A 16,073-nucleotide genomic window follows, 5' to 3' on the forward strand; every position below is an offset into this window, starting at 1 on the left:
CATGTTCCAGTATAAACTCATCCACAAGTGAAAGTTTTTTTTTAATGAAGTGAGTCCATACATTCTGAAAGAGGTGATAGCTTCTTCAAATGCTCAGACATCCATGCAAGGCTATAAGACACTATAATTTAGAGAGACATGATACCACCAAAGCCACAAAAAAAAGTTTCTTGTAATAAAGATGTTTCTAAGAGAAGAAAAAGCAAGAAAATTTTCCAGAAACTGACCCCAAAGAGATGCCTTTCCATAAACTGCCTGGTAAAAATTTAAATTAATCATTCTAAAGATGACCACTGAGCTGCAAGAAAGCATAGATTAACAACTTAGCAATTAGAAGAAAACTGCAAAAAAAAAGGGACAAGTTTAACGATGAGAGAGAAAACAAAAAAAGCAAAACAAATTTTAGAACCAAAGAATAAAATTATTGAACTAAAGAATTTAATAGATAGCTTCAATAAAAGAATTGACCAACCAAAAGAGTGAATTACTGACATGACATAGATCAATTGAAATTAACCAGAGGAGAAAAAATATATGAAAATGAATGATGAACGTATACAGTACTTATGGGACACCATCAAAAGAAGTTTCATAACCATTGCTGGAATCCCAGAAGGAGAAAGGCAGAAGAAAGAGGTAAAAAGTTCATTTGAAGAAGTAATGATGGAGAACATCACAACTGTGGGAAGAGAGGAGACATGGATATACACATTTATGAAGGTAATAAGTCCTCCCAAGATTTTAGTCCAAAATTATCTTCTTCAAGGTACATTATTGTAAAGCTGTCTAAATTCAAAGACCAAGGAGTCATGTCACTAAGATGATGACTGAATTTCCTTGCTCTCACAAGAATAAATAAGAATAATTTATGAACAAGGCACCATTTCAGTATATTCGAAGCATCCTTCTATACCAAAAAGACCAAGTCAAATTGCATTAAAAGAGTAAAAGGAATGGCTATATGCTGACTGCATTGCCCAACCCCAGGCCAGAGCATCACAAAACAGTGAGTTATCTCCTAAACTTACTGTTTCGCCACTGGAAAAAGAAAGCATGAGGGGCATCCAGCTCCCTTCTACATTATGGGTCACTTTGTAGGAGTGTGGTCTTGCCACATGGAAATTATAGGAGAATTGGAGGGGTTCAACCACTCGAAATCTGATTGTCATGGACAAAGGACAAGAGTCTTGCAACAAGCAGCACTTGAGTCTTAAAAGACTAAGTTTCTACCTATAGAGCCCAAGTTGTAGTCCCAACTAGCAGGTATGCTCATCTGCAAAGCCAAGATAGTAGTGAAGTCTGACCCAGGAATACCGGTGGGTACATGTCTGCTTGATTTGGAACCCAAAGTGAGTTTTACTGGACCTGGAGCTTGTTCTGCTTTTGCCCACACAAGGAAGATGTATTCTAACCACACACGATATAGAGATTGGCTTCTAGTCTCATAGGAGCAGAAGGGCTGACCAGAACACCTACAAGCTATATTACCCAGCAATGCTCAAGCCAAGAGGTAGGCAGGCAGAACTGACTGCCACACAGCAATGCAAGAACTGAACAAGAGGAGTTAATTCATTGCTTCATCCACTGATGAGTATAGCTTCCAGCCTGACCTAACCAGGAATACTGCTTAAGAAAATATGGGAGTTGACTTCAGTGAACCCTTCCTATTTTACTTCTGCAAGAAAGCTGATCATGGCCCTACCTGCTACTGAGTGTGGCTCCTAGCATGTCTGGCAAGAGATGCTGGAAGTAATACTTGGAAGCTTGTAGCCCAGAAAGCGCAAGCAGAAGGTTAGCGTCGCACAGCTGATACTCTGCAAAACAAAGTCAGTGGTTCCATTTGGCCAAGAATATTGGGGTAAGAGTCAACTTGAGTCAAGAACATAAGCAATCTTACCAACCTTGACGCTGCTTCTCCTGATACACTCAGGCAGGGAAACTATTTATAACCCCACTAATCTCTTTATATATCCTTCACATTGCCTGAATAAGAAACATAACCATAGTACATGGGATCCTGCAGAGCTAATCTAATTGTCATTCTCACAGTGACACTTGAAAACAGAGTATAGTCCATGGCTTTCCCCATATACAAAGAAAATGTGGTCACCTCACTGGACCGGGAAATCCAGTTCACACTCTTGCCAGATTCTAGTGTCCAAACAATAAGCCATGAAGGCCACAGGCCCCATCTTGTTGCCCTGCCAGACCAGGAAAATGAATTCATACCTCCACCTAATATTGGGTATAGTAACCAGTACTGACAGTACAGTAAACCTGACCAGAGAATCCAGGCAACAGTGAAGCTCATTCTACAGCATTACTTGAGCAAGGAATCAAGTCAACAGTTTACCCAGTTGTTCTCAGTGAGAGGCATAACTTCTGACCTCTCAATTCAAAGTTTAAACAGTTGCCACACCCCAAAATAGACCCTACAAGCAGGCCCAACCTGCCTGAGAATATTTTCAATAACTCAAACTGAACTAACTGCTGAAGAATTCTTTCTGTCAATGCAAACCTGTAAACTCTGAAAGAGGAGCATGTACTTACATAAGAAATAAAAGAACAATGAACAAAACAAGTACTACCAAACAGAGTGAAACTTTTAAAAAGAACCAAACAGAAATTCTGGAGATAAAGAACTCAATAAAGAGATAAAGAATAAACTAACAAACACAGGATACAAACTCCATCAGATGAAGGAAAGTATTTGCAGTGTTAAGATAGAAATCAAGAAATGATACAGAAAGAAGAGATTTGAAATAGAAATATATACAAAAATTATCTGACTCCCTCAAAAAAGAGCAATGTACCAATAATAAGTATACCAGAAGAAAAAGGGGAAATTTTCTATGAGAGTAAAAGTTTATATTCTCACCATAGCAACACAAAATGGTAGTAGCATGAGTTGAGAATGTGTGAACTATATCATGGTGAACAGTGTACAATATGTATGTGTATCTAATAATCACATTATACACCTTAAACAGACATATTGTTATATGTCAATTGTATCTCAATAAAGCTAGAAGAAATTTCCACCTCACTATTGGCTGCCTTATAATCTGGATGCCCTATGACCTTGCTTGGAAACTGCCATTTGATGAAACCATCAATGATTAGGCTTGGTTACCAACAACTCCACAAAATTTCTGATAACATCTTATATGACTTCAGAAACCTCTTTCAGTAACAATGATATTAATGGCTAACTTTTATCAAGTATTTTCTAATTTCTAGGCATTATTATAAGTATCATACATGTATTTATTAATGTACTGTTCATTATAATCCTATTAAACCTTATCATTATTATCTCTAGTTTATAGATGAGGCAACTAAGACACAGAGAAATAATGTATCAAAGGTCTCACAGCTAGGACTCAAACCTAAGCAAAATGGTCCCAGATCCTATGATATTATCTGCTCTCTGTATTGCCTGTAAAATACTATAATTTTCTTCCTACTTTTCTGGTACATTTTCCTCAGGATTACTGAACAGTAGAAATTATTATAGGGAATTTTGGAACTAAGAGAAAAACCTGAGAAACAGACAGTGAGAGTGAGAGAGAACTAACTTTTATGCTTATTTATTTATTTATTTATTTGTTTATTTATTGTGGCAGAGACAGAGAGAGTCAGAGAGAGAGACAGGGACAGACAGACAGGAAGGGAGAGAGATGAGAAAAATCAATTCTTCGTTACAGCTCCTTAGTTGTTCATTGATTGATTTCTCATATATGCCTTGACCAGGGGGCTACAGCAGACCGAGTGACCCCTTGCTTGAGCCAGAGACCTTGGACTTAACCTGATGAGCCTTGCTCAAACCAGATGAGCCCACGCTCAAGCTGGCGACTTCGGGGTCTCGAACCTGGGTCCTCCACATCCCAGTTCGATGCTCTATCCACTGCGCCACCGCCTGGTCAGGCTATGCTAATATATTTTTAAAGTTATATCTACAATGGACCTTGCAAGTATCTTACAAGCTGTGCAGGATAGATATAACCCCATTTGTCAGAAAGTAAACCTGAGGTCCTGAGCTAAGACTGATACAGAGTCTTAACAGCTCTCAGCTTAAGACTATTTTTTCCTCCATTACCACACTGGATAAACACTAAACTATGTTTAGAAGTAAAAGTTTTGGCCTTGGACAGTTTGCTCAGTGGATAGAGCATCAGCCCAGCATATGATTTCCCAGGTTCAAATCCTGGTCGGGCACACAAGAGAAGCAACCATCTGCTTCTCTCCCCCTTCCTCTCCCCCTTCTCTCCCTCCTCCCCTCCCACAGCCAGTGGCTTGATTGGTTTGAGCATAGGCCCTGTGTGCTGAGGATAATTCAGTTGGTCGAGCCTGTCAGCCTCAGGCATGGGAAATAGCTTGGTTGATTCGAGCATTGGCCCCAGAGAGAGTTGCCAGATAGATCCCAGTCAGGGCATATGCGGGAGTTTGTTTATCTCCTCTCCTCTCACTTAAAAAAAAAGTGAAAGTTTTATACAATTGATATAGGTGTCTTATTCTAGTTTTTCCTTCTGTGATACTTTTCACGTTAATACTTGTATCATTGATCCTTCCAAGTAGTTTTAGGTTTAAGTTATATGTAATTTACGATGATAATTGGATCACTTGGTTTCATTAGGTGATACTGTTATTTCAAGAGAATGGAGGATAGAAAAACATACTTTTTTATAGGCATCAACAAAAGGGAAGTTAAAGCAATACACCAGGTCAGAATCAATGATTTTTGCCCATTGCAGAGTTTTGTTCTTTATCTTCTGTACAGATACACTGAGGTATATGAATATTCCTTAATCACAGCAGCACTAAAGTGGAAGAAGGTATTCAGGGCAAGGAAGTAATTTGAACTGTGTAACAAAACTGTTGTTGTTACTGTACATTTTTTTTCCAGTAATTTTTCTTAGCTTAGATCCATAGAATTCCAGAGCTATGCAGGTTTTTGGAAATAAAAGGAAGTAAGTTTTCTGCCTTAGGAGTCAGGAGACCCTGATTCTGATTCACTGCATGACGTTAGGGAAGTTCTTTCTCCTTTCTGAAAAAAAAATTTTTTTTGGCCAACCAACAAGATGGAATTGATCTAAGTTAATTGGTCTCAAACTTTAGGGTACATTAAAATCACCCAAATAGCTTGCTGCAACACAGATTTCTGGGTCCCACAAAAGAAAATTGTGATTAAATAGGTCCAGGAGTAGCACAGATATTCTAAATTTTTACCAGGTTCCCATTTGATGCAATTCTTCTGGTCTATGGACCATACCTTGAGAACCACTTTTCTAGGTTACTTCAAAGGGCCTCAGTGCTCTAGAATTCTAAGTTAACTAATTTAAAGCAGTGGATTTTTAACCTCTTTTCAATTATGGAATATGTCTTATAATCTAATGAAGGCTAAGACTCTCTCACCAAAATATGGGCACACATTATTTTCCATGCAATTTAAGGTTTATGAGCACTTTATCTTTGTCTTGCTTATTGATACTCCAGGTTAAAAACTCTTGATTTTTAACAATCCTTTTCCCCTTTTACAGATGAGGAAACTGAGGCTCTAAAGCCTGAGGGTGACTTTCTGACACTTATATAATTATTTATTTCCAGCTCTCACAAATCAAGTTTAGGAGTCTTAAAACTACTATGTGTCAATTTGGGAATGCCACACTTCCTCAAGTGTCATCAACTGAGTAACCGCCTTTTCCCACAGACATTTTCAGAAGATTTTCCAAAGGGCTAAAACATGTTCTTTCTAAAAAACAAGTAGAAGTCAAAATGGCTAAAAAACTGAAAAGGACTATCCCATAAGAGGCAGTAATCTCAGAAGGGAGAGAAGAGGATCTCATACTAAACTCTTCTTTTCTTTTACAGCAGTATTGAACCCCAGAAGGATCCACTGTATGGGTCATTTGATGAGAGTAATGTGACCAAGGAAAATGATGAAGCTGCATTTAAGGTTAGTGTTGCTTGATTTCTCCATGGCTCCAGGTTGCAAATATCTGGAGGTTTTGTTGTGCAGCAGTTGGTAAAGTCACCCACATGTACTCTGGGACTGATTCAAGAGATAGATCCCAGATTTTTTGTGGAGAATAAGAGATAAACTGGCTAAAACAAAGTGAGAATTAGGGAATAAGAATGATGTAAAGGCCCTTGGAAAATATTTAATCGATCTTAACAAAGAAAGAACTTTTTAACATAAAAAACTGAGGAAGTAATTGGTGATGAGACTTTAAAAAGGTCACAGTGTTAGTGGTGCAAGTGTAGAAACTCATTCATGGCCTTTTAATTCTCATAAAAAGTTTATTACATTAAAAATGAACTGGAAAAATATGTCAATACTTTAAATCACAAAAATAGAATTAAATGAATAATTCTACTTATTACAATCATTAGCACAAAGCATTTGGAAAAGAGTCTTGCAAAATATAAATATCAAATATTAATATCACTAAAATACCAATCTATGGCTGTTTCCTTAGCCCCCTGGTCAGCAAACTGCAGCTCTCAAGCCACATGCGGCTCTTTCGCCCCTTGAGTGTGGCTCTTCCACAAAATATCACATGTGGGCGCTACCTCAATAAGGATACCTACCTATATAGTTTAAGTTTAAAAAATTTAGCTCTCAAAACAAATTTCAATCATTGTACTGTTCATATTTGGCTCTGTTGACTAATGAGTTTGCCAACCACTGCTTAGCCAAAGAGATCCTCTCTTTAAAATTAGGCATCAAGCCTGACCAGTGGTGATGCAGTAGATAGAGCATTGACCAGGGACACTGAGGACCCAGGTTTGAAACCCTGAAGTCTCTACATTGAGAGCAGGCTTATTATTGACATGATCCCATGGTCGCTAGCCTGAGCTCAAAGGTTACTGGCTTGTAATTCAAGGTTGCTGGCTTGAGCCAAAGGTCACTGGCTTGAGCAAGGGGTCACTGGCTTGGCTTGAGCCTTCCAGTCAAGGCACGTATAAGAAGCAATCAATGAACAACTGAAGTGCCACGACTGTGAGTTGATGCTTCTCATCTCTCTCCTTTCCTGTCTCTGTCTCTGTATCTCTCTGGCTAAAAAAATAAAATGTTATGTCTTCTAGGCAGTTGATTCTTTTTTCTGCATGGTTTAATTGGCTTTTTAAGCTCTCTCTTAAATTCCTTAGTGCAGTAATTATATTTTTAACTCTAGAATTTCTGATTGGTTCTTTTGGTGGTTTCTATTTCTCTATTGAACCCAGTTTTTTTTCATTCTATCTTTTTTTAAAATTTCTTTGTAGTTGTCTGGGTGTTCTTATAGCTTACTAAAATTCTTTAAGATGCTTATTCTGAATTTTTTGTCTGACATATTATATATCTTGTTTCTTCAGGTCAGTTAGTGGATGTTTATTAGTTTTTATTTTATTTTTAATTTTTGGTGGTGTCATGTTTACCTGTGTCTTCATACTCCTTGATTACATACATTGCTCTATGCCCATAGTAATCAGGCTCCTCTTTCATATTTTACAGTTTTCCTTTGGGAGACTCTTTCACCAGTCAGCTCCTTTGGAGTTTTGAACATATCTGTTGATAGCATCCTTTTCTGTTGAGGCTTGCTATTAAGGTGTATTTGAGGCAAAACTACTGTCTAAACTATGAGGTCAGAGATGGGGTGATGCTGGCTGTGAAAGTTGGATAAGACTTCTGGCTTGGTTCCTAGTCAAGTGATGCAGTATCCTGAGCTCTAAGTTTGCCTTGGTTCTCTGTTCAGGTGTCCTACGGGGTTAGACTTGATGCTATATCTAAGAATAGATAAGGCTATGAATTATCTTTCCAGCCAGGATGAGGCATAAGAAGAAGCCCTCAAGGCCTACACTACTCAATTTTGGGAACCCAAATCAGATAAGAATGTGCACTGAATTTCATGGTCAGATGGGGATATTAGTGTTGCTCTGCAGATGGGAAAAGCCACAAGTTGTGTTCTTTATTCAGGTGCCACTGTAAGGAAGATTACTGGATGAGCTACATAGATTCACATGTACTTTGGTTAGGTTCCTAGGTCAGGCAGAATTAAGGCTGTATTCAGAATTGGGTGGGTCTACAAATTAGTTGTCTTACCATGACAGAGTGTGAAAACCAATTCCAAGTCTGGAAAGTCCTTTATTTGTTAAGATGACTCAAGCTAACCTACACCTAGAGTTCTCTGTTCAAACAGGGTTATTGTCTTTGCTCTGAAAAGAATCAGTATTGCCTACCACACTTTGATCATTTCTGGGCTACAAAGATTTAAAGATGTTCTGGCCCTAGCTGGTTACCCCATTTGGTTAGAAAATTATCCCAACATTGCAAGGTTCCAAATTCAATTCCCAGTCAAGGCACATACAAAAATCAATCATGCATGGATGGGTGGAACAACAGATCATTGTTTCTCTCTGTCTCTCTTTCTCTCTCTATCTCCAGTCAATAAAAATTTTTTTAAAATATGTTCTGTTAACACTTCTGATTTTGGGGGTCAGAAGCTACACTCAGCAGTGAATGGAACTAAGAATTAGCTCCCCTGCTTGGTTGGTGTACGTAAACCAGTTCTAATCCCAGCATTGCTATTTTCTTGTGGACTTGACTCAATGTCATGTTCACCCTAAGTTCCCTGGCTAACTGTTGTCATCAGCCTTGCTCTGCAAATAATCAATTCTGCCTGTCTCACTCTACATTTAAGCATTGCTTAACCATGCTGCTTCCAGGTGCTCTGACCATGTTTCTGGTCAGATAAACTTGGGTGCCACACCTAGCAGTGGGCATTACTATAATTAAGCTTACCTATATTTGTAGGGCATACCAAGTTCCAGTGACAGTAAGGCTCTTCATTTGATTACCTAGGGTAGGCGAACTGGTGCTCCTCTGAGTTTCTTGATTAGACTACACCACCATTTTGGCTCTTCAGATGAAGAAAGCCACAAATTCAGACTACTACTTGGGCTCTGTAAGTAGAAACTCAGTTGGCTAAGATTTGAGTACCCTCCTCTTCCTTGTTACAATTAAGATTCCAGTGGTCAAACCCTGTCGATTATCCCTTCATCCCTGGGAGGTAGGGCCAGAGCTGGGACTACCAAGAAGCAACCCACAGTGCTGGGGTACCTGAATGATAATCCCAGGCTCAGTTTTTCCACTGGAGAAATTGTAGGCTCAGAGGACATGTCTCAGTGTGGTTCTGTGCTGGTCTGGGGTGGGGGAGCCATTCAGTCAGCATGTAGCTATTATTCTTACCCTGCTAAAGTAGTCTGTTTGGGTCTTTGTGGTGCAAGGAGGTATTTTAACTTTACTCATATATTCCATGATTTTTTCAATGATGTTTGTCCATGAACAGTTGTTAGATTTTCTTCTTGTGATAGGAAACAAAGTTAAGAATGACCTTTGTCACCATCTTGGTGAAATAACTCAAAGTTTACACTTTAAGTGGATAAATTGCATGGTATGCCATTTTTATCTCAGTAAACTTGTATAAAATAATTCTATAACCTTTCAAAGGCTAAAAAAATTATATGAGTGGAGCAAAGGAAGAGGTATTATTAGAAAATATATTGAAACTAAAGAAGGTGGAATAAAGGAACCATGGGTTTTCATATGTTAGATGAGTGGGACTATTTGAGAATGGTTATGCAGGATTATCCTTTATTGATTTTGAATAGAAAATATATGGGGATAGGCAAAAGTTGGTATAACAGGCAACTAAAAATTTAAAAATATGCATACACAAACATAAATTTAACTTTGGTGATATTTCGCTGTGTGGATGTGGAGGGGGGGAGGGTTGAGTGGGCTTAAAAACTAGAAAGTAAATAGATGAAAGTATAACAATGTGTCAGAGTATAGGTGGTTGAGGGAAAAAAGGAAAGTATTGTAGAAGAGTTAACTGGATAAAACAGGGACATAAAAAACAGGAAGGAAATTAGAGGAAGTGGCAGGGTTGGTAGGTTACACTGTAATATGGATGTACTATTACACTGCCTTCAATTATCCGAGCACCTATAAGACCTTTCATGGTCTCTTTTATTCCTTCATCAACCCCACCCTATAACACACCTATTACTTTCCTTTGATATTAGTCATTGAGTTCTGATTAATTCAGTTACCATTAGAGGGTAAGAATGTTAGGTTATTCCTCCTTCAAGATCTTTTAGTTATAAAGAGGACACTAAATCTAATTCCATAACTACTTACCACACCCATAGTCTCTTCTACCTCCTCTCACCTCCCTTTCCTTATGGTAATCACCATATTGTTGCCTATGAGTCTTCTGTTTGTTTGTTTGACCCCTTCACCATTTTTATCCAGCCCTGGAGCCCACCTCCCCTCTAACAGCTGTCAGTCTATTATCTATCTATGAGTCTGTCTCTATTTTATTTGTTAGTTTATTTTGTTCATTAGATTCAACATATGAGAAAATTCATATGGTATTTGTCTTTCTCTGATGGTCTTATTTCACTTAGCATAATGCTCTCCAGACCCACACACTCTGTTGCAACAGGTTAGCTTTCCTTATGGTTGAGTAGTATTCCATTGTGTAGATTTGACTTGGGGAGGTGAATACACATACAATATACAGTTGCTGTATTATGAAATTACACACTTGAAACTTATGTAATTTTATTAACCAATGTCATCCTAATAAGTTCAAATAAAAAAGAGAACATTAAGAAAATTATAGACCCTGGCCAGTTTGCTAAGTGGATAGAGTGTCAGCTCAGTGTACGAACATCCCAGGTTCGATCCCCGGTCAGGGAATATATGAGAAGCAACCATCTACTTCTCTTCTCCTTTCTCTTCCCCTTCTCTCTCTCTTTCTTTCTCAAAGCCAGTGGCTCAATTGGTTGGAGCATTGGCCCTGGGTGCTAAGGATGGCTCATTTAGTCCATTTGTCACAGCATTAGCCTCAAGCACTGAGGACAGCTTGTTTGATTTAAGCATCAGCCCCAGAAAAGGGTTGCTGGGGAGATCTTAGTAAGGGTGCATGCAGGAGTCTGTCTATCTCCCCTCGTCTCGTGTGTGTGTGTGTGTGTGTATTACTTTAATAGAAAGATATTTATAATGGAATATAAGCATCAGATAAAAAGTTTGATTTTTATGTTCTGAGTAGAACGGAACACTTTCATTATACCACATATGCAACTGCCTACTTCTTTATAAGCATAAACAGAAGGGATAAAAGACTAAATGATGTCTAGGTTCTCCATTCCAAATATATTGCTGTTCTTAAGAATTTTTTAGGTTGCCAAGAGAGCAATTGAATATTCTTGCTGGAAAATTCTTTAAATCTCTTTTACTCTCCAAGATTCTTTTTTTTTTTTTTTTGAAGCCTAGTTCATTTATGTAGAGAAGTTGAGAGGTGCACTGTATTTTATAAAGTATACTTTTAAGTTTGGAATAATCCAGTCTACATTTATTAAATGTATGAAACTCAAAGAAACTCTGTAAGCACTTTTGATATAATTATAGTTCTCTACCATTTCTTAACTTTATAGTTGGATAAAGTGTGGCACTTCACTGAGCTCTGTTAATCCATTAACAGGTACTTACTGAGTACATTTTGTGTGTCAAGTTTAGTGCTAAGTACCTCCATTTCTTCACATGTAACAAGAGAAGAATAACCCTTACAGGGTTTTTGTTAAGGTATACACAAAATATCTGCCAAAGTTCTTAATATAGAGATATTCGATAAATAATTGTGTTTAAAAAACTAAAAGCTATTCAATACATTAAAGAAAAAAAGTGAGAATAAGTTTTAAGGGTCTCAGAGAAAGATTTTCTTTTCTGAAGTGAGAAGTGGGGAGGCAGAGAGAGACTCTCACATGCAAGCAATGTGGGATCCACCCAGCAAGCCCACTAGGGGGCAATGCTCTGCCCATCTGGGGCATTGCTCCATTGCAACTGAAGCCATTCTAGTACCTGAGGTGGAGAACATGGAGCCATCCTCAGCACCTAGGTCAACTTTACTGCAATGGAGCCCTGGCTGTGGGAGGGGAAGAGAGAGACAGAGAGAAAGGAGAGGGGGAAGGGTGGAGAAGCAGATGGGTGCTTCTCCTGTGTGCCCTGACCAGGAATCCAACCCAGGTCTTCCACACTCTGGGTCAATGCTCTACCACTGAGCCAACCGGCCAGGACCTTCTGAGAAAGATTTTTATTATGTTGGAATTTAAACCATACTCAAGGTTCATTTTAAACCTGCTTTAAAACAATAGCAATGACACCAACAGTTGTTGATCTGTGCTCAGCACTTTACAAGTTACCAGGTACTTCTCCATCCTCTACGATATGTTTACAACTACTCTAGGTGGGAGGAAAGACAGAGAGTACTATCTATATTTTATAGATGAGGAAACTGGGTCTTAGAGAGGAGAAGTGGCTTTTCTAAGATCTCTTAGCTAAAATCATGGCAGAAAGAAGGCTTTGATCGGTGCTGAGCTGGATCTGGCTTGTACCAGCTCTTAAGATTCAATTGTGTGCATCTTCTCCTAACTTCCACACCGGTGACTTGAAATCATACATGGTGAGAATATTTATATCACAGAAATTGGTGATCTTTCTAAATTAAGCCTTTTTTTTTGGAGGGGGGTTGCTAGTTGCTAAACTTTAACCAGCATACCAATAGCTCTCCTTGTTGCCTTTAGCAAACAGCTGATGTTAGCAGTCTTAATTCTAAACTGGTACTTTAACTCTGATTTGAGTAGAGGATGATTTTATCATGATGAAAAATTTATATCAAACCCTCACATAATTTTATCTTCACCTAATACAAGTATACTCTCAGGTCCAAAAAAGTTTATAAACTTTCTCAAGTCGTAAATTAACATGACAAAACAAAAAACAACCACATTGCCTCTCTGAGGCCCCATATTGGCTATTCACTGACAGAAGAACGATTAAGTGGGAGATAAACTAAGCTAGTATAATAAAACATCCTTAAAATATAGAGATTTTCTAAAGATAGAAGTTTCTCTCTTTCCCACATAATAAATAAGTCTAGGGCAGTGGTCCCCAACCCCCGGGCCACAGGCCAGTACTGGTCCATTGGCCATTTGGTACCGGTCCACAGAGGAAGAATAAATAACTTACATTATTTCTGTTTTATTTATATTTAAGTCTGAACGATGTTTTATTTTTAAAAAATGACCAGATTCTCTCTGTTACATCTGTCTAAGACTCACTCTTGATGCTTGTCTCATAAGTTCAACAATTATATTTAAAAATACCACAGTTTTTACGCCGGTCGCATAATTTTATTTTGTGCATTTATCTGTCCCACCCTAAAGGCTGGTCCATGAAAATATTTTCCGACATTAAACCAGTCCGAGGCCCAAAAAAGGTTGGGGACTACTGGTCTAGGGGATAGGAGGCCAGTCCCTAGTTGGAAATGAATCAGCTCTAGGAAGTAATATAAAGACTTAGGTTTCTTTTTATTGTTACTCTACCATCCCTTAGGGCCTAGGGCCATGATGGCAAACCTATGACACGTGTGTCAGCACTGACACACGTAGCCATTTTCGATGACATGCAGCTGCATGTGGCCACATACCAGAGAAGTATGGGGCCACATGCCAAAAAGGACGTTTCATCCTTGGCTCCTGCAAGGCCAGGTGTAGTAGCCAAATATAAAACATTTGCTGTAATGGAGACACTCTGTGCTGGAGGTCTGTAGGCCAAAACAATGGAACTCCAGCACAGAGCGTCTAGTTCTGGGACTTCTGGTTAGGCCGTTAGGGGATCTTTGACCTCACTTCCAGCCAGCGGAGCAGGGAGCAGCAGAATGCTGCGGGGACACATCTCTGGGGGCCCTGTGATCGCCATTACCAGCAACCACATAACCACAGCAACCATCATCCAATCTACTGTTCTGGGGTGTCATGGATTTCTAATTGACCATCGTTACTGAGATAAGTGAGGGGGAGGCTGGTAGAGGCAAGGGCCTGTGCTATGGGTGCTGTTTCCTACCATTAGAAATAGCAGCAGCCATCTTAATTTACATAAGATGCAACTTGCAGAATTTCAAGACAGCATCTGGGCTCAGGTGTTTGTCGACTTGAGGTCAAAGCTTGAGAATCTGGAAAGGTGCCGCTTGGAGAATCAAGAGGAGTGCCACTACGAACAGGAAATTTGGAGTGCCTGGAACCGATTACCAGATACTTTTAGCACCTTAAAAATATAGCAATGGCTTTGCTCACAGTTTTTCCCTCTACATACTTTTGTGAGACCTTATTCTCAGCATTAAATAATATTAAAACCAACAAAAGAAACAGATTGACAGATGAAGTTAGTAGTGCTTGCTTGGGCTTGAAGTGTACAAAATACCAACCTTCAATTGAAGATTTAGCCAATGAAATTCAGCAACAAAAAGGTCACTAGTAGGCAGGTTAGTTAAAGAATTCCCCCTCCCCCTCACTTATCTTAGTTCACGGCACCCCACACAAGTTAAATAATATCAAGACCAACAAAAGAAACCAACTGACAGATAAACAAAGTCACTAAGCAAGTAAGTTAAATAATTAGTTTTTGGTTTATTAAATACAGTTATATATTACAATTATACATTTTTGTTATTTAAACTATAAATATCACAAAATTATGGGTTTTTTTTCTCGAAGTGACACACCACCCAAGTTATGCTCAGTTTTTTGGCGAATTTTGACACACCAAGCTCAAAAGATTGCCCATCGCTGGCCTAGGGGCTTGTCTTTATTCACATGGTCAAGGCATGCTCATCTGCATACAGCCTGAAAGAAAGGGAAAGAATGTAAGTCAAGGATCACTAATTTTCTTTTAAGAAATGACCCTAAAGTTACACACACCACTTCTACCCCTATCTAAATGTTCACAATATAGCCATAGGGCCATACTTGGCTTCAAGAGAAGCTAGGAAATGGTTTTTTAGCTGTGTGTTAGGTACTCAGCTTACTAAACGGAAGGATAGACTGTATCCTGGGAGCCTTCATCAACCCCTCAGATACCTGATTCCAGGGGTCAGAGAGTACATTAATAATACTTTTATCCTTTTTCTATTTAGGACTTTGAAGGAGATTATGCAACTGCACTCAATTGGGATGACATCAGGACCCAGCAGAACCTGGAAATTCACTCCTGGCCACATGGTGTCATGGCCTTAGAGTGAGTACCATACTCAGGGATATGGAATGAGGGAAAAGATGCACAATATGATCCCAATTCACAGTGTCAGAAAAAGATATGGTACCGAAGGTATGCTTTCTTTCTCTCAGAGACACTTGGGATATAAATCCACTTTTGCACCTTAGTGATGACAGATATCTTCCCAGATACTTCCCAGAATCCACAGACCTTCTGGCAATTATATTCAAAGCCCCTTTTCAAGTTATTCTAATAGCATTTGAAACTGCTAAGATAGATCAACCAAGGTTAAAATTTGTGATTAATGGGTAGTGAGAAGAGGAGGATTCAAGACTTTATATCAATAATTTATTTATATATTAAACTCCTACTGTGTGCCAGAAACTGAGGATGCAAAAATAAATAAGGCACAGTCCCTGGTTTTGAGGAGAGATTGTAATAATCTGTTTACATTCTATTTCTTTCTAGTGCTCTGTCAGTGCTTGTCATTGTTTTCCCAGGTGGTCAGTGGCTCTGTTCCCACACCTAGAATGTTAGTTCTCTGAAGGAAAGGATTATACAGTATTGTGTATTTACCTGGCTTCAACTTATAGTGCCTCTAGCATAAAGGGTGTTCAATCAGAGGTTAGCTCCCAGCACTGTTTCAGGCACATTAAACACATTCATGCATTCAACTTATTGACTCATTTATTTCAGCAAATATTTATTGCATGTATATGTTGTGCAGGATATTATTGTGGTTCTTGGAACACATCTGGAAAAGAGGAAGCAGGAAAGGGTATTGCATAAGATGAAATCTTTGAGCTATATAAGGACAAGTTTATTTAAGCTTTGTGAATTCAAGATTTTACCCTGAGTGAGATGAGCAGCCATTGGAGATGACATGGTATGATTTGTATTTTAAAAGGATCTCTTGGCTATATTATGAAGAATAGACTGTAAAGAAGTAGTAAGACCAGTTAGAAGATTATTG

At 38.7% G+C, this 16,073-nt stretch overlaps 1 protein-coding gene across 4 annotated transcripts in view; it reads left to right on the forward strand.

Moving 5' to 3' along the window:
• Nucleotides 1–16,073, forward strand: part of LOC136386101 (vascular endothelial growth factor receptor kdr-like) — a 276,217-nt gene that overhangs the window by 243,390 nt on the left and 16,754 nt on the right. For 2 of the 4 annotated variants that reach the window (XM_066357427.1, XM_066357428.1), the window contains exons 28-29: nt 5,872–5,956; nt 15,021–15,121. In XM_066357427.1, coding sequence (XP_066213524.1) covers nt 5,872–5,956; nt 15,021–15,121 — 186 coding nt within the window. The remainder of the gene's footprint in view (nt 1–5,871; nt 5,957–15,020; nt 15,122–16,073) is intronic. The other 2 variants (XM_066357429.1, XM_066357430.1) reach the window with 1 other exon arrangement.

This window comes from Saccopteryx leptura, chromosome X (genome assembly GCF_036850995.1).
Source record: "Saccopteryx leptura isolate mSacLep1 chromosome X, mSacLep1_pri_phased_curated, whole genome shotgun sequence".
NCBI lineage: Eukaryota > Metazoa > Chordata > Mammalia > Chiroptera > Emballonuridae > Saccopteryx > Saccopteryx leptura.